Source organism: Acyrthosiphon pisum, chromosome A1, assembly GCF_005508785.2.
Source record: "Acyrthosiphon pisum isolate AL4f chromosome A1, pea_aphid_22Mar2018_4r6ur, whole genome shotgun sequence".
NCBI lineage: Eukaryota > Metazoa > Arthropoda > Insecta > Hemiptera > Aphididae > Acyrthosiphon > Acyrthosiphon pisum.
In genome coordinates this window covers 100,696,415-100,721,361 of record NC_042494.1, presented here as the reverse complement: position 1 = coordinate 100,721,361, position 24,947 = coordinate 100,696,415, and the positions used below count along the sequence as shown (strand labels likewise).

The following is a 24,947-nucleotide window of genomic DNA, read 5'->3' as shown; positions in this document are numbered from 1 at the left end:
AATTTCATATAAATGTATTTTTTCGACACTTTTTACATTACATTATAATACATCGAGTTCCCCTCGTTCAAATATGAATGATGAATCATTACACGCCAAACGGGAAAAGAGCTAGCTGAGCGGCGACGGTTTTCCGCATATTATTTATAATGGACGATAATATTATATGATCGGTGCGGGAAAGTATATACATAATATATATGTATAATATGATGTATATAGGTAGGTACTGCACAGCGTTTACCGTTAACGTTTCTGTACGATAATTGCGTACAACGTGTAAAAACTGTATATATAATATACCTCAACGACGCATTAACGGACGAATTATTATCATCGTGCAGCGAAGTGAGTGTGACGCTTTAGAACCATTGTTTTTAGGTCTGCCGCCGCGAAATCCAAACTTAATTTATACATAATGTAATATTACACATTACACACGCGTATTATAATATAGTTATCACCTATTATAACCGGTGGTGGTAGGCGATTGCGCTTTGCGCATTGCGTTCGAAACAACCGAAACGGAAACTGAAAATACTATATTATACAGAGTGATTCACCACCAATAAGCATGTCCATCTCAATTTTCCCCTTAGTAAGCCATTTATTCAAATTTTTGGAATTTTTAAGTACACATATTTTAGAACGCTTATTATTTTTACACCGTTAATTATAAGGAGTTTTCCGTGGTGATACAAAATTCTATTTTCGAATGGGTAAAAACCTTTTTAACTACATTATTGAGCAGATGATTTTTGGAAAATGTTGACGTATCTAAATCAAAATTCTAGAAAGTGGTTTCTGAATTAATAAAATGTATAATATAATATTAATATGGATAATAGCCCTTAAAAATCGCTTTACAAAACTATAAAAAGATGTAGATTGTTCTATTTAATCTAGTAGGTACTTATTATACTCGGATAATTTAAAAAAAATGTATAATGTTGATGGATTAATATTAATCACTTAAATTTTCAAGTCATCGTAATTCGTAGGTAGCCGATAGCTGATAGACGATAGCCCCAATATATATTATCTCCAAAATATATTTTTATTGACGTAGTATCGTTATTATATCCTTAATAGGTACACACATTTAAATAACGTATTTTAAAAATATTATTCATAATTTTTTCACTAAAAAAAAATTATAAACCAATTTTTTTAACTACTTATTTTAAAGAAACAAACAATAACTTTTTAAAAATAAAGAATAATCCAAGCTTGTGTGTAGAAAATAAATTTAGCACAACCCGATCAACAAATAAAATAAAATAGAAAATAAATAAGACATTTGCCGACAGTATTTGGTAATACCTTTAACGATACCCGTACTTTTATCGTAACATATTAATATAATATTATACCTACACATCGATATTCTTCAAAAAATATTCTGCTCCACAGAGAATACGTGAAATCGAAATATATAGTGGTCGACATTTAAAACAAGAATAAATGTTAATAAGAAATGGTATCCATTTATTTTTATTATTAACATCTGAATAATAAATATCACCGTTACAAATCATATATTCATACGTAGGTACCTATATACATACAAACGTATTATTGTACACAGTCGTTACTGTATTATACATTTAAAGAAAAATACTATAATAATATTATATTCGTAAAAACCGTATACCTGCATAATATAAATAATAATATGCACTGCATATTATTATTATTAAGTATTAAACGCACACAATTATGAAAAAAAATTATTGAACATTTAAAAAAGAAATACCCAAGTGTATTTAATGTGTCATAAAATAATAACACGCTGTATAATTTTCGACTTAATAATTAGATGAATATATTACGCATTTAAGCGTGTGTATATATTTTTTTTATCGTCCTCCAACTCTACCTATACACTGGCTGTACACAAAGTTAGTATGATAATACGCAAGTATGGTGTATTGGTGTACCTATATATTATAATACTGCATACATACAAATCGCAGAGGTTGAACCGCCGTACTCGATGTAGGTGTATGTATACACGTCATAACATGAAACGTTCGTACATTAGGAATATTAAAGTGCGTTTTCGAACGGAAACGTTTTAGTGAAATCGTCGAAATTACATTTCTGTGCAAAATGATAAACAAAAAAAGCTCATGTTTAAAAAAAAAAATAATAATAATAATAATACGTAACCGCTATACTCATGCACGTTATAACTTATAGGTAGGTATATATATAGATACATCAGGTTTATGTACATACATTTATTATAATATTATATATACATATAAGGGTGGTATATACCTACTATAATATTTGGCTGCAAGAGAGGACAATATAGTCGAATTTGAACGCCACTCGGGAAATGGATACATAATATGACATGTTATAGTATATACAGAGTGATTCACCAGACATACTCATTGTTCACACTTTTTATCATTAGGTATGCAATTTTTTCTAATCTTGATATTTAACAGTTTCATGTATAATATTCACTTAGACCTTTCAATGATCATATTTTCAAATACTCATATTTTTCTACGTCATTTAGCTGGAAGTATATGATATAATATAATCTCTAAATGATTTAGGCCTTAGAGAATGTTTGGCCAAGAGCTAAGACAAAGATACACAAAAATCGACAGACGTGAGAAAAAAACTCGCGCGTACTATATAATATGTAATAAATAATAATATAATATTATATATATATATATACGTCATACGAGTATACGACATCTATAATGCAACATTACAACCGATTATCACAGTTTTACGACAAAACTCGTTCAACATCGGTGTATGTCTGTGTATTTGTGTGTGTTTGTGTGTGTGTGTGTGTGTGTGTGTGTGTGTGTAAAGCGCTATTTGTTCTAATTAACGGCTATGGCCGTTGTAAAAATATTGTTTTATCGCTACCTACACACGTTTCCTTCCTCAACAAATATAGTTTTGGATTTAATAAGCCGTTGTCAGGCGAAAACGGCATTAAAAATTAATGAAAGTGCTAATTCTGTGACGTATAATAATAATAATAATAATAATGGTAATAAATAAAACAAAAAGAATCGCAATAGAAAAAAAATTTGTGACCATCCATTTTAAGTGCAACAAAACATTATTACGTGTTCTTATTGTGAGACATGCAACATGGGATTGCTCACATATTTTGTTTTCTCGCCAAGCCTTATTTTATATATGTATGTCATTTATATTATCATTATTTACATATACTTACCTTGTTCTATAATATTGAATATATTAGTATAATGTGCCCGACACCTTTTATATTAATTAATTGTTTTATCATAATATTCTAATAACAATTTCAGTTTACAATGTTTTCGTCGAAACAATGAAATCTAAATTCATACAATTGCTCTGGTCAGTATAGCACTTGGCCATAAATAATAGTTAATGAAAAATAGCATCATAGGCAAAGTATTTGTTGCAATAATAATTATGGTTGTTAGTTGTTACCAGTTCAGACTTCATACTATTATCGAATGTGGTCAAATGTTATCGTCGTGGTTTCACATTATTTTTACTGTAACACTATATTATAATATCTCTAATTGAATGCCGTTAATAATTATGCATTTAATTTGTATTTTTTACATTTATTAATTATTATATTTATCGTTTTCTTTGAACATAAAAACGTCATATTAATATATTATATACAGTATACAGACATAATATATAATTTGTGTGTACTTATTCCAAATAATATTATTTTATCGAAAAACTTCTTAGAATCGTACTTGATTAAAAGAATATCATCGACCCAAGTACATATTAAATTAAATAATATTATACATGACGTTATATTCGTTTCAGTTTCTTAGTGTGTTAGAACTTGGAATACAGCCGCACAGTTCACGAACTATAACATCATTACATTAATAATATCGAAAATCAATAGAAAAATATAATAAATTATCATGGCTGCGTTTCTTATTAATTACATGCACTCATCGTAGAGTTTGAGATAAAAATGCTTAACCGAAGAAAAAAAAAATAGCCAGAGCCAAAACACAATATATATACAGGGTGATTTTTCAAGCATGCTCGTCTTATTTTTATTCTTAAATAATGCATATATTCTAATTTTGATTTTTCTCATTTTTAAATACAATTGAAAACCATATTTTCAAATACTTGAGATTTTTCGTACCACTTAAGGATGATCTTGTGACAATAGAAACTTTTGTTTTTCAAATAAGGACACCCTTTTTTATTTTTGATTATTCAGCAGATATTTTTTTTGAAAATTTTGAACAAGTTCAAAATTTGAACCAGTAGTTTTTGAGTTATATAGCTTTATATACTCAGTAAGGATAATGTATTATAATATGGAAATGTATCTACTTAACCAGTAGATATGGGGCTTGGGGCTTGTTTTACAATCATGGTTTAAATCTCGGTTAAGCCTAACCCACTGATTTTACCAGCCGAATTTGGTGGTTTAACCTTAGTTCAACGATTGTAATACGGGCACTTAGATGATTTTAAAATGTTAGGTAGTAATTATTATTGGTCTATCAATGTAGATCATTTTTAAAAATGATCCAACAGTACCTATATAGTAAATACCTACTACATTTAATATTACATGAAATTTATATTTTTAAGGATTATTATCCTCAGTATATAAATATTTTAATAACTCAGAAACTTCTCATCAGAATTTTGATTTAGATACATAAAAAATGTCAAGAAAATTATCCACTAAATAATTTGCAGTAAAAAATGGACTTATCATTTGAATAATGGAAGTTTATATCAACACAGAACACCCCTTAAGTAGTATAAAAAATAATAGGAATTTGATAATATAATTTTTAGGTAAACTTAAAAGTTCTAGGTCAGAATTCGAATACATTTACTATCAAACGGAAAAATGAGGTTGAGCATGCTTAAAAAACTATCCTGTATATAAAATATAATTATAAAATATAAAATATAAATACGACCATTGAGGTAGTCGTACGCACGGTTTAAGGTTGCGCGTCAACATATGTTGACTATAAGTGATGATGCAATGTACTCATAATGTATAGTATTATAAATTATAAGAACGTCTGATGTGATACGATGACCGCCGCTTGAAAAATATTATAAAACGGAAACCTAACTTTTATAGTAGCGATAATCCCATAATATAATATACTATGGAACAATGTGATACGCGTGTAGTACACATTACACACACCTGTAAATGTGTACATAATCGGATGGTCATACAATCTGATAAGACGCGAATTACGCATACGTACAATACATATTATTATTATAACACGAATGCTTTGGAATTTGTTGCATTGAACATGTCCATGACAAACCGCGTGTCGTACGATTCGAAAACCATATAAAAGCGATACAGTAATTGGATATTATATTATTTATATTATTACGTTTTTACATGTGTACATTATAATTTATAATAATAATATGTAATGTATATAATATAATCGTACAAAGGTGATTTGTATTTTATTCATAATCAGAGTATTCGCTAATAAATTAGGTCGGCATTATATTATGTAGATAAAGGTTAAATCAATAATTTAAACAAAAAAACCAAATTATATGGAATTTTTTTTGCTCTCTATTATTCAGTATATTATTTTACTCGTATATTGCAATTTGCAGTACTGTGTAATACCTATGTATAAGAACGCATTGTAATTGCTTTAAAAATTTAAATCACACGGCGCACCGTTTTTTTAACACAAAAAAATATTTTATTTACACGAGAATATAATATAACGACTTGCAGACAACCTGACAGCGTATATTACCTATCTGTGCATCACCTGCAGATTATTATATCGCTTACGTGATTTATATTATGTATATTATGGGTGTCATAATTATTTTAGGCTGTTTGTCTGCAAGCATTCAGAATTGCAGCTAATGACGTGTGGAAATATAATATAATATAATATAAATAAAAAACAATAATAATAGTATACATATATGTATTACAATCCTACACAAACAATAATAACATAGGCGTGTAATGTATGTACATTCACGCATTCACCTAATAATAATTAACGTATTGAAAATAATTGTTTCCGCTAATGTGCGTTTAAATATCTGAACTAGAATCTGTCGGTGTACTGCAGGATGCTATGTAGCTGATAAATTCTTTATTGGTAAATTGATGAATAGTTTTACTAGGTTTCATCGTGATGCCGTTTTTAGAATTTTCGATAAACGTTTTGACGAAAAAACGGCTGTGTTCACCAACATCTGGACTCGATATAAAGTCTTCGCACTAAAGAAAAAGAACAAAAAATAAATAAAAGAAGAAAACAATAATAAAACGGAGTCACGGAGATATCTACTGTTTACGAAACATGACAAGAATATGTAATTTATATTATTGGATTTTTAGGTGTGACTTTCTTGTACGATGAATTTATTAGTCCGTATAGTAGGTACACCTATATATTATCATCCTGCGTATTTATGGTACAATTTTCCCTCGATCTCAATAAAAAATGTTTTTAATTGGTCGACAATGATTTGGTATAAGTACACTGTACAAGAATTATTCGAAATTACAATGATCATCATTGATATTCACTTTATATCGTGAACTACAGTTTGCCATAAATACCTAATAATATTTATAATGTAAATCATCTGTATAAAAATATTACCTATACGAGTACAATTCATATATTTTGAATTTCGAAAAGCGCAAGTATTACTATGTATTTCATTTAATTGTACGAAATCATAAAGTTTTTTTATTATTGAATTCATATCTAGAAACTGCTTTTGTATTATCAAGTTAGTATTTCTTAGGTTATTACTTATTATCCAATTCCGATACATTTAGGTACGACAATTAATTAATTTAAACATATCTACCACACAATTACTTGAATATAATTATTTAACAAACGTATAGTTTTTTCATAAACAATGTAATAAAATTATAAATAATATTTAAATTTAAGATCATGAATTATCTTCAACCTATAGATTTATATATCATTTTAATTTAAGTATCAACAACTAATGCAATAGAAAAGCTATTATAAATGTTAAACAGATTAAATTTAAAATTGGGTCTAAAAAGGAGAGATGAAATAATTATAAATCGCCTTCGAAAAGGCCACACATTCACACAATTATCTCATGGCCAAAAACAATCCACACAAATTATGTGAATAAGTTATGCCAAGTTGATAAGCATAATATCATAATTGAATGCCAAAAATAATACGAGGATTTGATAATCAAAAACTACAACAGATAGAAGAAGAACCAGATATTATTCAATATTAAATATAACCATCATCATCCTTAAAAAAAGAGCAACATTATACAACTTAGTTTAAGTTAAGCATATTATATTGTAAATTAAAGAATACAACTGAGTAAATAGGATTTTTAACCTTATGTCCATAGTCCATAGATTATGATGTTATTAATTATATATTCAATATAAAAAATGAATTTAAATTGTTTGAATAGGTAAAGAATGTTGCAATATATTTTTTAGCGATTATTATATTATTATTATCTCAATATTATATTCAGTTTTATGCAATTATCTTTATGTGAGTGCTAACTGCCGAGTACATAAATAATTATAATGCCTGTGTACTGTGTGATCCCGATGCATACAATATAATATATATATATTATAATATAATATATATATATATTATATATACTTATATTATTATCATTATATCTATAGAAGTACAGATAGATAAACGGTATTTGTTTTTCATTTAAGCAATAAACCAATATAAAAACTTTAAATTTATCTGAATCGAAATGTCAATTTGTGATTATACTTTAAAGGCAATTAAAACAATTTTGATTAGATACCGATATTTTAATTTAAGGGAATTGCGTTGGAAAAAACGATTTTATAATATTTGTTTTTTTTAGTTTTGCAGTAAAAGTTTTAACGTTCATTAAAATTGTATGCTGGAATATTCGTCAGAGTACCTATATCTACTACCTACCCTTAAAACTTCGTACATCTCTTGAAATATCGACTTTTGGAATAATAGTTTTTTTAGTATTCAACATAAAGGGATTATATCCCCGTCGAAGCAATTTAAAGTTAGAGATAACGAGCCAATGGAAAGTGTTAATTTGGCAGATTAACATCTGTGAGATTATAGGTGATTCAATTGTCGGAAGGGACCAGGAAGGATATTAAAAAGTGTCATAAATCTGCTGCAAGGAAGTCACGGGCTTAATGACGTCATTTTTTTTATTTGATTTTTTTTAAGCATTCTCGCCGAATAGGTAAGACAATTCTAAATTACCTTCATCCATTTAGCTTCTGATATCTCTTTATCAATCACAATGTCGAAAGTTAACGGTCGCAAGTTTGTAACGAAATACATATCATCACAATCGAAACTCCCACTTAAAACGTGCCTGAACGCCACTAAAGATACGAATTCGGCTCTGATGCCCGTCTCTTCAAATACTTCTCTAATGGCAGCGTCACCGATATTTTCTCCTTAAAAAATAAAATACATAATACATATACATATTAATATATTATATACAACAGTGGCGTATATATGAGGGTTAAGTGATTCATCCACCGAAAATAAATCCTTTACACGTCACGTATATGATATAGAAAAAAGGATAAATATCTACGTGAGTTCAATCAATTATTTATACATCTCACGTACAAATATTATGTAAATCATATATATTATTATAATTATTATTGTATACTTATATACCATATAATAAATAGACGGGTAATAATTATTGTTATCCGCTGTAATATTATCGAGCATTCAACACGTACGTTTGCGTGTTACTTTATCCTTATAATATGGTGTACGAATATAGAAATGCGAATTACTAATATTATTGTACTGTGAATATTATAATAATATGCGTGTAAATATGACGGGTCGCCAGTATATTATTTAATAAAAAAAAATAAAATATCGGGTTTCCGGTTTGTAAAATAATAACATGAACACTGATCATTAGTGGCAATATCACAGAATATCACAAATAAAAACGATAATGGATTATAGTGATTAAATCGAATATTTTTTGGCCCGATATTATATCAGCTATTATTATAATGCCCTATTATGCTGCGGCCAAGGACAAGAAAAATCATAAAAACAATTAAACAAATTTATTGCATCCAGTATCCACGTATAATAATATACCTATATAGTTTTAGATACGACATTGCTAAATTAGAACAGAAAAAAGTAAAAACCACGGTTTTACGACATTCATATAATATAATAATTTAATCGTGCGTAATGAGCCGAATAAATTGACACGTATTGAAATAATTTCAAACACGAAATTAACTACCATTATTTTAATAACCTTTTAAATAGGTATGAGATTTTTTTTACAGGAAAATCAGTTTTATTTCACTTTTATACTTTCACCGACTAATTTTTTTTTTTTTAGTCATGTAATTACCATTTGTATTTTTTTTAATTACACTAAGGATTACCTCATAAATATGTAAACGCGTAGGTATATTATATTATGTATATGTGAATATGAACCAACCGTCGGGATAATAAAACCTTATTAAAGTACAAAATGCTCACCAGGATTTACATAACCTCCGGGCAATTTCCAAAATGGTAGGCTATGCTCTTTGACGACTAACAAATGATCGTCGCGTATCACTAGACCTCCCGCCCCTGTATACGTATGAGGGGAGTCTACAGTAGATGTGCTTTCACCCCTTAAACGTTTGTACATCCACAGTTCGTTACCGTCCGGTGATGTTCTGTGAAACAGGAAATTGTTCTAGAACCAAACACAATATATTTTATTATGTACACGTGTGGTTGGAAATCCTAAAAGCCAAACGAAACGTTAATATGTTATGTAGGACTTAGAAATGTGTCAAAACACAAAGCCCAGCAAGTTTCAGAAGTATTACCTTTTCAATATAAAATGACATGTTGTATAGAATTTCAGTTATATTGTTATTATTTTTTTTTCTATCGTAAACATTCAGTGACGAGATATTCACGACGGAAAAAACATAATATAATACAATATTGCCATTCGTAACAAGTTTTTTGATGATAAATTAATCCTGTAACATTTCTTGAGTTCGGTTATAAATTTTGACATTCGTATCGAATACATTTTGAGACTTCTTGTTTTATAATTTGATTTTTAAATTTATAAGAAAAATTATGGTAAAAAGATTAATTATAGGTAAATATTATGTTTGATATATGTATTTAATTCAAATTTAAGACATTTTAAATTTTGATTTTTGAGAGATATTATTTTTATCTGTAGCAATAGGTGATTATATTTTATATTAAAGTTATTATATTTGAATGCAAAAAAACATAACATACATTATTTTTTAATATTATCCTATTTCATAAAATGATATGACTAGGTTATTAATTATTATTTCAAGTACCTATACAACTATATAAGAATATTAAAAAAATACGATAAATATTTAGGTAAAGAATATTATTTAATTATTTCATCAAAAAAAGGTTAAATAAAATCTATGTCTAATAACTATTTATAAGTAATCAACGAAGAGAATAGTTTACTTCTTTCATGAAGCCAGAAGTTATAAAAGTAATTTTATCCTAAACTTTAAGTTTACAAGGAAAGTAAATTTTAATTCTACTCATACAGTATTTTCAAAAGTTGTGAGGCATTGTCTTTAACTAAAGTTTTTCACGGCTGAACGATTATAAATGATTAAAAGGGTCTTAGTAGATAACATACTACTGTTTTATTTACCATATTAAGTTCTGAATTATAATTTAAAAATAATTACAAATGGAACTTGGAAGTAACGATTTTTTAAATATTTGCAGCAAACTATTTGAAAACTTAATCTTTTTATGAGCAAATATTAAAAAAAAGAAACTAACAAACTGTTATTGAAGGATTTTTATTATTTAGTAAGTACCTAGTACCTACCTAAGTTGAACAAAATATTATATCTAAGGTAAATATTAATAATCATTGCATTATAATTTGAAATCTAAATTATCATCTTAAAATATATTATATTAATATGGCCTAACCTACACACATTAAAAAATAATTTTATTTGGATTTCAGAGAACTCAAGATTCACGGCTGAGTGGAGATTTAAGAGATTATGATGTTTGTATAAAGTAATATATACTTGGTCGTTTTGTCTAACAATTATATTCGTGCCAGCTCTTTATGGGTTTCAGACTATCAATGCACACTTTAGGATTGTATTGTTAAGAACTTCTTACTTTGGCCAATTCCGAAATCCAATGCGCATGTTGCCGAGCTATCTGGAACCACACCAAGTGCACCTGTTCATCCGCCGACCATTTAATTAGAGATCCTGGAAAAATAATGGTTTTTTGAAAACGTGTTAAACACAAGTTCCGAAGAACGTGATCGGGCCCCATATGGCGGCAACGACCCTTGTGAGAGGAGGGTGAGTGGCTTAGTGTAAAAAAAAAACAACAACAACAAAACTGAAGGGGGTGAAGTTCAATTTCGGGGCTGCGTCATGTTGTGGCGTGGAAAGTAGATAGAAGGGAAGGGAAGAGCGAGTGAGAGAGGTAGTTGGAGAGAACGAAATGGAGGGAGGATTAATGTAGAGTACAGAATCCCCAGGGTATACGCGCACACGCTCTCGCGGCCCAGGGAATAAATCACAGATTAACTTGAAGGTTCGCATTCAAATTTATGTCGATGGATTGTAGTGGTATAAGGGAAATATGGCAGCAAAAAAAAATAAATAAAAAAATTTTACACATGCACTGCATATATGCGTGTATAAATGTATATTATTTCTGTTGTAAATCCGTTTTGAGCAAAAAAGTTTTTTCGGTACGGTGGGAAGGGAAAAGCTCGATGTCGATTATGTACAAGTTTTAGTTGGTTGTTAAAAATATGTTAGCATGAATATCATAAACTATTGTCAGTATTTTTAAACATTGACAGCCTTCGCCTTAACGGTAATGTTATTTTTCAAACTTGACTTAATACCTAGGAACTCTGGCAACTCGTCAAAACGGCGGCAAATCTTAATCGTCGTTTCACTCGCTGAGGATTTGTACGTAATTAACAGATTTATTATCAAACGGCTTCGTAGAAATAAACATGTGGCATAAGCAGACAAATTGCCGATTTTATAGTAACATTTGTATAGAGGTAAAGAAAAAGTACAAAGCGTTAAAAAAAATTATAACGAATGTTTCCGGTTGTATGTTTATGAATGTCTAATTTTTTGTTGTGCTATTTTTAATCAACATGTTTGTTTAATTTTTTCAAAATTGCTTGATCGATTTATTTTAATTTGTTAATTGTTACTGCAGATCAATGTGTTTTAGACACATTGTATGATATTAAATTGCGTCGTACTATAATCGAATAAAAATATTTTGTTGTTGACAGCAGCAGCAGTATTATAGTCTAAACATACAATACACAAACGAATTATATGTGACAGTTAACGGTTATCCTATACCAAAACATTTGATTTGTGTCATATCAAGTTCTCGCTATATATTACTAGACACAAAATAGTACCTAAGTCTGAAACACGGTAAATCGAAAAATAAGATAAATGATTATTTTGTATTCGTAGTTTGATAATAATGAATAAACAGCGGTGATGTAATGAAATTTACCAAAAATTAACAATTCATATCACTATACATTTTTCAATACAAAAAATTAGCTGAAGAATTTAATCATGTAGGTAGCTTTTGTAAATAATTGAATTAATATTATAATAGCATATCTAACACATACCTAAAATAGCTGCAGTACCTAAATCAATATTTAACAAGTTAAATAAAATAATATCTATACAAACGTGTTTTTGTAAGTATGCTACTCTACACGTCGTACATTAGTATTCAGTATTTAGTGTAGGATTTCATTAGTTTTAGTAGTTTTACTTACTATATTACTCGTACCTATATATATATAAAGTTTCGGCATCGGCTTCTCCGACCGTTGGCTGTATATTATTCTGTATATACTATAATATAGCTATGTATACACTCATATTTTATTTTATAGAATATTGTATTACAATAGTGAGTAGTAACTATTTTAAAATAATATAACTTATAAAAAATAAGTTTAAAAAAAAAATGACTGGTCATTTAAAAGTTTGATATAAAAAAGGAATAATAGTGACATTTTTATAACTGACCGTAATTAAATGCAGCTATTGAATTAAAAATACTGTTTGTTTCCACTTTTCAGTTGAACTTAAAAAAAAAAGAGGGTGGCATTTCGGAACATTAATTTCACTGTTGGGTACTTGTCTTGCTTATCTCGCTTCAGTCGCGTGGAAATTGCATTTAGGATAGGTCACTTGGTTGGTGTGTTGTCTTTTTAAATCCGAAAACGATTAATCATCGAATTCTAAAAACAATTCTAGACGGAGCTTTTAGTGTTGTTTAGGTTACAATCATGAATTGTGTGGTTTTTATTTCATCGCAAAGTAATGAGAAATTTAAAATTTCGACACACTACCCAAAGTACAATCTTCGTTCAATTTCCGGTCGGTTGAATATAGGTTCTACCAGACAGTTTTAAATTCAGTATACTATCTAAAACACTAAAAAATAGCAATAATAATAAACATATCAAAGATAAGCCAAATAGCTTTCTTGATATGCTATGATGCTCAGTATTTAAATACAAATATACAACTGGCTTGTACATTTATTTTATATCAACGTTTTTTATTTATAATGTTAAAACTATAATATATATGTTTTATGTTATAATAGCTTTTGAAACCTTGTATAGGTCAAAGAACTATGTAGAAAATAATTTAAGGTATATTTTTTTTTATAAACACCTACTGGCCTAGTCCAGACGTGTTTTTGACATTCAATATTACTTTTGATTTTCACCGCATTTTACACATATTGCCCAACGGTTTTTTAGCCGAATTTTCAGAAAGTAAAACTATTCTATCATGTGGCCATGTGGGATGTAAACAGTCTACATAATATGAGATATAAATAAGTTTTTTCTATCAAAACATTTTGTTTCTCAATTTCTCCTAAACGTCAAAAACATAACCTAAAATAACAGTGTTTAAAAAATATGTAGTCATTTTGAAATATATGGCTCAATACATTTATGTCAAAAATTATTAAACTTTATTGTTTTCAAAAATAAAAAATTATTTACACATAAATATTAGGTAAATGTCTGACTTAATTATATGTTTCATGGTAATTTTAATTAATAATTTAATAATAAAGGTACGTACTTTATATAGGTTATATAAAATTGTTTAGTATCATTAGCTAATCTTACTTAAAAATATACAATCGGTTTAAAAATATTTATGTTTGAAACATTATTTAAAGATATGGCTAAATAAAAAACGAACACATATAAAGATTTTAGTTTTAAATGGAATAAAAGCTAATTGAATCATAAAAAATTGTTGTACTTGTGGACTATGCTCTTGAAACGTTTCCCGATCACAATTAATTCATCAGAAGTCAAAACCTTTAATTACTGTAGCCAGTCAGCCGCGCCGTTGGCATTTTCCATTACTCTACTCTGATTATTATTCAGTTCACTTAATATGGGTCTCGGTGGTAAATGGTAATAAACTCATGTGAAAACTGTGTACGAGTCTGTGTGCACGAGTGTGAATTAAAAATGTTCTGGTTCTGGTCTCAGCATGGAACACGAGATTCAACTAAAACACGAATTTCCAGGGTCCTTAAGTATGCCAATACCAGCATGGACAGTATTGTTTATGTTATTTCTACACATTCAGATTACACGAAAAATAAAATATTTTAATGAAACGAGAGACGGAAATATTTACATAATTTTATCAAAATATCCGACAGGTTATATAATGTATACTATTCGGAGTGAGCGGTATTGAGCGCGGAGAGATTACTCATCCGGACGTAACCACTTTAGGGCGGGAATGCATTTGAGAGGGTTGCGGCGTTTAATCAAATTTGCAGCGAATAGCGATATCTCCTCATTTTTACAATACTAAAAATTATTTTTAATTTATATACATCAATATAGTCTTATATTCCAAAAGTCCAAAACGTAATATCATATTATTATGTGCTCGGTGGTCAACATATAATTAGTATACGACATACCCGTGACATAAATTCGATATATCACGTGTTAATTTGTATTATATTATATTCACATTGTTTTTGTTAAAATATTTTCACAACATTTAGTTTATTGTAAAAAATGTCATCGTTAATGTTTTTCAGTGATTAAAATAACTAATAAATATACTAATGAATATACTAACCATGAATAATGCACAAAACAAAATAATTATGATCAAACGTGTTAAAACAATTAACCATTGTAGTATATTAGAGTAATAATAAAAATAATAATAATAATAATAATGGTATATTAGGTTTTGAGTTGCGGCGAAAGACAGACCAATGTGAAGTAGATATTGAAAATCGATTCTTAAGGAATTGTTTATTTGTAAAATAAATAAAAGACTTTTGAGCTTGAAAAATAACCTTAGGAAAAGTAGTTTTCTATTGTCAACCAAACTACAGTAAATAGTTCAAGAAAATTGTTTTAGTTTGTTCTCATTTCGGAGATAAAATTACGATTTAAAAATGTGATTTCAATGCTTAAGAAACGGGGAAAAGTCCCAACGTATGACTTTTCAAAACAAAAAAGTATAGGTATAATAAATTATACAATATTTTATACGTCGTCGAGCGGAAAGAAATAACAGTCGAAAAAAGTCGTCCGTATTAATAAATATACCCTGCAGAACGGAAACACCACTACGAAGCCTATACGGATCTTCCGAACGAATTATATTTTATAATCGTATTATTATACTATGTATTATAATATATTTACATATATTATATTCTATTTTATATATTACATTTGATACGTTTATTCCCAAAACACATGATATCAAACGAGATCGGCATAATAATAATAATAATAATGGCGTATAGTAAGTATATATTATTATATAGTATATATATATAGAAGAATATCTTCTCGTCGAATCGTCAAAATATTGTATATAGTTGCTGCCAGCCTGCCATATTATTCTATGGCTGCAGTGGTTAAAGTATTTGTAGGCACGCGAAAACCGTGGAAGAGGCGTTGATGACGGCGTTTTTGTGAATCGGATACGGTTTAAACGCGATGGCACGGCGGGCGACTTATTCGCGACACGTCTCGTAAAGCCCGCTCGGGGTGCAGGGTATGGCGGGTGGCGGGTTAGGTGGAGGCGGCAAGCAGAGTCTCGCATAATCTTGGCGTGGTTAATAGATCGACAGCGTTTGTTGTCACTAATATATGTATAATATATATTGTATATGTACCTACATACAGAGTGATCTATTTACCACCATGGCTATTCTAATATTATAAGTGTAAATTATTTTGTTTTCATGTGCAGTTTGTAGCATTAAAAGTTATAAACCTATATTTTTACAAATAAAAATTATTTTTTTACATAGTGGAGGTTTTTTAATTTTGTTTTATGACAACCCACAACCCATTTATTTTTAATTTGACAATCGGAAGTAGTATTATTTTTTCAATCATTATGAATACTGAATAGATATTTTATATTATTGATTAAGTAATTAAAGTTAAGATGAACAGGCAAGCTGCAGTGAATAAAATAACATATCAGAAATCAAAATACGCAAACGTTACGCAAGGTTAGACAAAAGTTGTTATCAACTACTCCGCTCATCTAAACTTTAAAATAATCTCTTATTAATAAAATTAAATATACTCATTAAATATTCGATATTTAAACATAATCGTTTATTAAAAAGTATTCGGTTTCTGCAGATTGTAGTTTTAAAAAAATACTAAAAAACCTAAAAGTTATCATGAAAAAAGGACGCGTAATAATTATTTTTTACTGAAAAATGTAGTGTTACAAATACTTTAATTCATATAAATTTTTTTTATTCAAAAGCACAAAAATGTACAGAAAATTAGTGTGGCAAGTTAAAGGGATCACACCGTATCGTGTGCCGTCGGTATAATATGATATAATACGTGTATACGTGTCGGAACTTGGAGTGTGTGTATGTGTGTGGATTGCCATGAGGGAGGGGGTGCAGCTTTTAAACCACCTATGTTTGTTCTAGTTAATAATTTAAGCATCCGCTCGGCGGCGTCGGTCACGGGACGCTTTAAAATAAACGCTACCGTGGCGGCGGCCCGTGTGAGCGTATTATTATTATTATTATTATTATGGTTGTATATATTATTATATGTCATAATAATAAATAATACACACGAGTAAAACGCGCGCCGCATTAAATTTTCAACGACACTTTAGACGCGATAGACGACGCATATAATTATTATAAAATATAATAATATCGTAAAACGCGTTAATATTATGGTTACGGCTGCAGTTACTCGTAGTTACGACCAATGTCACGTCAACGCTGCCGAAAAGCGTGCGTGCGACTGTGTGGTGCAGCGTGTAGCACCGTAGTCGCACCTACCTCGTCCTCCGTACAATATTATGCTCGCGGTCCAAAGTCAGATCGATAGGGCGCCTCTGGGGAGCCCTCCTAAGTATAAGAAAAAAAAAACACTCGTGAATTATATTTATGAAGTCTGGGAATAACCCGATTACGCGCGCCCGGAGCATTTCCGCGAGGTCCAAATTGCTTTTTCCCATCAAACCAATCAACAGCCGTCCGTGAATCGTAATTTTTCGGCTATTAAACAATACGCGAGAAGACAACAGCGACGAAAAAAATGGTAGGTAATTGTTTTAAGTTTTTAGCGGCGAAATCACAGTCGTATACGCCACTTTTTTTTCGCCCACCATGCCACCGCGGTGGTTCAAAAATGAAATTAGAGTTAGCCAAAAATCGTTTTACGTATTTTTCAAAAATTCAGTATTATATTGTAAAAATATTCGAAAATTAATTTTGGGAAACTGCCCAGATGTACACGAGTATTATAATAAAACTTATTCGTTGGTTCTATATATGTATGTCAAAAAGTGTGTATATGATTATAATGCATTATATTATTTGCGTGGTAAAATTACATACTTTACCAATTGGGTGCCAAATTAGTGAAAAAGTAAAGGAAGCCTGTGCCATAAGCCATCAAGGGATAAGCCATAAGGGTATTAAAAATATAGAGAAACTTAGGTATACAGTGGAACATTATCAAGGATAAGCATTAATACGAATACAATTTAAAAAAGTGGTTTTTACTATCAGATCAGTAGCTTAGATAACAATAATTATCATAAAAGAAGAACTTTGCTGCCTTGTGTCGAGAAATTGTTTCTTGTAGAAAATAAATAATATTTTGATGAATGTAGTAGTTGTGACTTCTAACAATAATAGTGAGGAAGATACATTTTCAAACTATTTAATGTTTAAATAAATTATAATTATTAAAAATATTGTATACACACAGGGATAGGCAAGATACTTAAAAATGAGTATCGCGATACTAGATACACTTGATAAAGTTCATTAACTAAATACCAGATACTCGATACATTAAAAGCACAATAGTTTCGATGATGATTATTTTTCAAATTTATTTTTTTTAGTTTACCAAGTGGTAATTTATAGAGACGTTTTATTTAAACAGACAAAATAAAATGAAAATCAGTCCATTAACTCAATTTCATAATTCTTTAATTATAACAATCAATAATCAAGTCCCTACAATGTTTCAGAATAATAATTATTAATTAATAATGATTTACGGCAAAAGCTAGAGTAACTCACACTTACAAACAGAAAAAAAAACAATGATAATTTAATATGAGAAAAAACAGTTTTTCAGTCAAAATTTAAAAAAAAATGTATTCAATAATATAACAGAAGATAGGCATTAATTTTTTGTATAAAATTATATACAAAATATTATTGTGTGTAAAAAAGTATTGGCATTTTTATGTTTTGGTAAATATAATTGTTATGGTAACTAAAATAATAATAAAATAAATGTTATTAAAATAGTTATAATAAATGAGATAAATTAAAAATCATATAAAGCTATGTGGCTAGTAATTGTCAATATATAATTAGCTAAATAATAATCTTTATATATTAAAATTTAAATACTACACAATCATAAAGTAAATTCTATCTTGTTGAACAGTGATATTTAAGAGAGATCTAAAACATTATTATGATTTCTAATTATTATGGATACCATACGTTTAATAAAAAAAAAACAAGAACGAAAATCAAGTCCCAAGTCGTATTGAGTAGTCTGTTAAAATTATTTTTAGAAATACTCAATATACTGTCTTTCCCTGTTCGGTTGTATACATTTCTGTTTAAAGCCGGTTTCCCACAACTTACCAAGTATACCAATAATTATAAGGGCAAGCAGTTTGTGTAGTGATCCGACAACTGGTATGATTGTCAAGTTCCTATATTCATCAACCAGTGACCACTGACCAATGGTTGTGCAAATATACGGTACCAACAGCATATAGTAAGTAACCAACAGTACCAAATATTGGCCAAGTATACCAGTCGTGACTCGTGGGAATGTACCTTTATAAAAATATAAATTGTTTTGTAATTTCGTTTATACATAGGTACTTGTGTTTATTTATTTTCATTATACTTTATATTGGGGAATGCAAAAATATCCGAATATTTATAATGTTATAATAGCATAATAAAACGTTATTTTTTGTTAAAATGCTAAAATATTATTTAAATAGTATACATATTATAAATAAACAATAAACATACAAAATAGATTATTAATTTAAAAGAGTTTCGTAAAAATTAGAATTTTAGTGAACTATTTTCATTTTTGTATCACCTTGGGCCATTCGTAAACACAGAAATATTGTTATTGTACGTTTATATTATATTTTGTATATTATGGTACCTACGAGTGGGCGGAGTGCGAAGTGTTGCTCGCGATGGACGACGACGACGAATTTTACGCGCCACACTACACTCGCTGCACAAACCACACCGCGCTGTCTACGAAATAACCCTACACGGCTACACCTCCTCGATATTATTATTATTATTATTCCTACTATTTTCAACATAGTTTCGGAAATATAGGGGCGAGACACATTAAACTTGGCCGGCGCGATAGTGTCGTGTACTCTGCAGTATTATATACCGTAAGTTATGCAATTTAAACACCCCAATTTCTAAAGTTGGAAATTATTATTATAATAATAAGGAAACACTACCTATACGGGGGTTGTCGTATATTGCTGCATGTTTACAGTATGTACTGGGTGATTCATTTAAGTGGCTAAATTGTTATATTTACAGAGTAAATTTTTGTGCTTTTGAAGAGAATATTCTTTATAATTTATGTTTGAAGTAGTGTACCTAGGTATAGTAGGAGTTTATGACACGACATTTTAACAAAAAAAACTTCTTTTTATCATGGTGTTTTTTAAGGTTATTTAATTTTTTCATACCAATCATACCTATCTATATTTTAAATTCCTATAGTCAGAAGAAGAATACTGTTTTAAATAAATTATTATATTAAACTATATTGATGTATAAATATTGAGTAAATGTTTTTTTATTAAAATAATTTTAAGTTTAAACAATCAACGAGTAAACGTTAAAGTTATATGTCATATGATCCATACTATAGTCCACTACTCCACATATCTCAACTTTCCTATTGTACTATAATTTAGTATATAATAACATTCCGAATTCGTGTTGCTAGTTAAATGGATCACTCTGTATGTAAAACTTATATATTATATTATCGTACATGAGTCATGAGTGTATATGTCACACAGTGGTAGCCACTGGCACGTAAATAATACCGTTGCCTTGATGAACCAGCTATAGTACAAACTTCTAAGTACGTACGACGTACCTATATACGATGCAGCCATGCAGGATACCTACCCGCGTTGTTCCAAGTCGTTCAAGAATTGAGGGCTGTCGTTCGACACGGGATGCGTTACGTCACCATACGCGTCTCATAATAGAGACAGACGGTAAATAAAATATATAAATAGAATGTATAACTGCAGCAGCTGTATGAGACGATCGCAATTATTATTATATTCGAAAAAAATTAAATCATTTCAAGTACCTGCGATATAATAATATTATTATACGTATACAACCGTCGTACGATTTTGTTTTCAGACTTTGTTGTGCTAATGTAATATAACTTCGCAAAATGTCTCGTATCTTTATTATTCGAAATTAACAACTGTCGAGAAGATTTAACGCATACGTCCGGGTTGCGACGAAAATTTATTAGTATACCTACTCACGAATGGGAAAACGTCTGAAATCTACTTTCCACGCTGATAAGATTAAAGCTTCGCAGTTGACATATTTTTAATTGTATCATTCATTTCAACTTGCAAATAGTATCGATTTATATTTGACTTTGTTCTGGAATTTTTCAATGGCAATGGTAAAAATAAGAGGAACTTATATTGTTATACGTTAGTATATTATACAATTTTCTTTTAGATTCTGAGTGGAACGATGAATGTATTGATTTTACAATGATGTATGTTTTTTTATTTTTTTTTTTGTGTCTGTGTACCTACACAATAAGTAGTCGAAATAATGCTTCGATTTTCAACTTCAGTATCTTGTTCGATTGGAAAGTGAATATCGTTGGTGCATTGGGGAGGTCAAAATTTAAAATTCCCAGTAATTTTCAAAAGCGCCAAGAAAAACCAAAGAAAAATTAAGGAAAAACGGGAATTTTTACGCAAAATCGATTTTTCACAAAATTGAATTTGGTTTTTGGCGTAACTTTAAAAAAAATGACCGTAGATACATGAAATTTTGACTGAATTTTTATATTGGCATTTTCTATACACCATAACATTTTCAAAATATTTTGAGCTCTTTACGGACATTGTCACTTTTCATTTTTTTTTAGTTTTTTTTCTAAAAATATCAATAAAATTTTATTTGTTGATTAAAAAAGCTTGAAAATGTAATAAAAGGCTCCTAGTATATTGTTTCAAAAGCAGATGAAAAATATAAAAAATCCTTAGACACAGTTTTTTTTTATAAGCATTTAAAGTTCAAAAATTGACAAAATATGGAAAAATCACGAAAATTAGCAAATTATTTTGAGTTAAGAATTCGTAAAAATTTTTCTTTTGAAATCTAAGATTTTAAAATGTAATACAAGATTTCTTATAGGTTAATCTACCTTTATCAAAAAAAAAAATGTCTATAAGAAACTCAAATTAAATTTTTATGAACGTTTGAAATTCATATTTTTACAACATTTGATATTCACTCGATTTCATACGTAACGATTTACCTATTTTATTGTAATTAAAAAACGAATGACTGTAGATACTTGAAAATTTCACTGAATGTTTATATTAGAATTTTCTATACACGATAAAAATTTGAAAATATTTTGACTCTTTTTGAGATGCTTACAGACATTGTCATTTTTCAATTTTTTTAATTTTTTTTTCTATAAATATCAATAAAATTTTATTTGTTTGGTAAAAATGCGTGAAAATTTAATGCAAGGCTCCTGATATATTGTTACAATAGCAATTGTAAAATATTAAAAATACATAGGCACCCTTTTTTTTTATAAGCATTTGAAGTTGAAATGTTGACAAAATTTATCAAATTTAAAATTGAATAATTATTTTGTAGTTAAAAATTTATAAAATGTTCAACTTTTATATCTAAGGATTGAAAATTTAAAACAAGATTTCACATAAATATTTAATTCTGTTACCAAAAATTCTGAGATAAGCACAGTTTATTTTTATAGTCATTTTAAGTTCAAATTTGGACGAAATTACATATTAAAAACCTGGAATAACTATTTTAGTTATTTTGTTGTGATTGTATAATATTACTTGTGGGTACTTGAAACTTCTAAAGTATACTATTATATATCTATGATAGTACCACGGTTTGTTGTTGATGTATAACGCGTTACCTAATGGACATTGTGATATGATTAATTTGTAATTTATTATTGATACCTATTATAGGTCAATTTTTTTTTAATACTATAGATAAGTATACCTATAATAGGTATGTCTAATACCTAGACTGACAAACCGTCTCCGCTCAGAATCGTTTTTCTTATACAGTGATATTATATCATTGAATTCGAATTTAATACTATCCATTATACAGTGACCCACTTGTAACCTACTGTACAGCAGAGCGACATCCACTTACCCACTTGTAACCTACTGTACAGCAGAGCGACATCCACTTACCCACCTTTTTTATGTTGCAAATATGGGTACATTGTACATACATAGAAATTATACACACTCCAACGAATTCTTAAATCGTATATTTACATACACTTTAGTTTTCAGACGATCACTATTATAATATAACCAGAACAAGTGTGCGATTGACAAATACACACAATCACTCTAAAACGGTATTTGTTTTTCACTATTTTATATAATATAGTTTGTTGTATAACTAATTGGAATAAAGTATATATTATTACACTATAGTGTGCCAGTCGATTGCAAACTGCTGTCAGTATATGAGAAACAATACGAATGTTAAGATGTTCAATATTTTTCATTTTTATTTATGTACGATTTCTAAACGAAAATCATATAATCGTTATTGTTTTAAATGTATTGCCATTCCAATAGAGAAATATAAGTACATAATAAAATTTTATAGGTAGTATATTATTATACAATTTTAAAAAATAAATTATAAGTTTATAATATGTGACAATGCGCACAGTAGGCATTATTTCGCGACACGGTTCATGAACACAACGTCACAACAATAATATATTAATGTATACCTAATACTATAATAATATGTATAATATCGGTAATATATATTGTTTTCAAATTGTGGGCGCACAGCGTAGCTTAAAATAGCATAATATAAAGTTAACAATGTCCTGGAACTGCACTTTTAACAGTTCGTTGTTTGGTTTTCTAAAAAATGTGGAACTGTTGTGTGCGTACAAAAACCGACACAGAAAACTTTGATTATAGAGATTACATCACCGTTGAACATATAACCTAGGGGAGTGATCGAAGACGAAATGGATAGATGTGTTAACAAGGGTTACAGTGTATAATAGTGAAGAGGGTGCCTACAAAACACAAAACAGAACGCAACGGTGAGAATAAGAGGGTTGGTCCCTCAAATAAATGGGAAGTAGAGAAAGCATATAATTACTTTTTTTATGAAGTACTATAACTCAACGCAAGTATTACACTACAATTTTAAAACTATATATGTAATTTATTCTTGCCTACTGTCTCTGCAGTATAATTGGGATGTAATAATTAAAGTACGAACACCGAAACGGATTTGATTCATACATACAAAAAAATTTGTACTATTCGTTTATATTAACACGTTAGGCAAACACAGGAATACCACACAAATATCTAAATGCGTATCAATAATTATACAAATATTTCTAATTAAAATCTAGATTAACATCGAAGTTTTAAAACAAAACGGAATTTTATGTTTTAATTTGAAGTTGGTAAATACAATAACAGTTAAATGGTAAATTATTTAATGTTTTATTAAAAAAAGATTTGTTAAATTGTATAAATGTATTTAAACCTCAAAAACTTAAAACCAATATAGGTATTAAACAAAATAGTGTTGAAAGCTATTATTTATTAATTATTATGACACTAAAAAAATAAATATAGCACCTACACCTATTAATTAATAAACTATTAAATGCTAAACAAATGCAAAATCTATTTCATGAATCATGATTAATCAATTAATTGTAATTCAAAATATAAGTTTTTATAGCTTATGACTTCAGATTGTAGTTGTTAATATTTAGTGGCAATATTCTACGTGTGAACAATATTTAGTCGGTAATAAAATTCACATATTAATGAAATATTTGGTTAGCTTTTTTTTATAGAAAGAAAACAAGATAGTATGTTGTTTGTTATAATGTTATAGTATTGACTTCGACTCATTACAGGAATAATC

At 28.7% G+C, this 24,947-nt stretch overlaps 1 protein-coding gene across 1 annotated transcript in view; it reads right to left on the bottom strand.

The window, feature by feature from the left end:
* Window positions 1-5,949: 5,949 nt before the first annotated feature.
* Window positions 5,950-24,947, bottom strand: part of LOC100164961 (nudix hydrolase 2) — a 28,240-nt gene continuing 9,242 nt past the window's right edge. The window contains exons 3-6 of the mRNA XM_008183762.3: window positions 11,247-11,341; window positions 9,576-9,780; window positions 8,292-8,491; window positions 5,950-6,268 (exon numbers count right to left, since the gene is read on the bottom strand). Coding sequence (XP_008181984.1) covers window positions 6,080-6,268; window positions 8,292-8,491; window positions 9,576-9,780; window positions 11,247-11,341 — 689 coding nt within the window. The 3' untranslated portion in view covers window positions 5,950-6,079. The remainder of the gene's footprint in view (window positions 6,269-8,291; window positions 8,492-9,575; window positions 9,781-11,246; window positions 11,342-24,947) is intronic.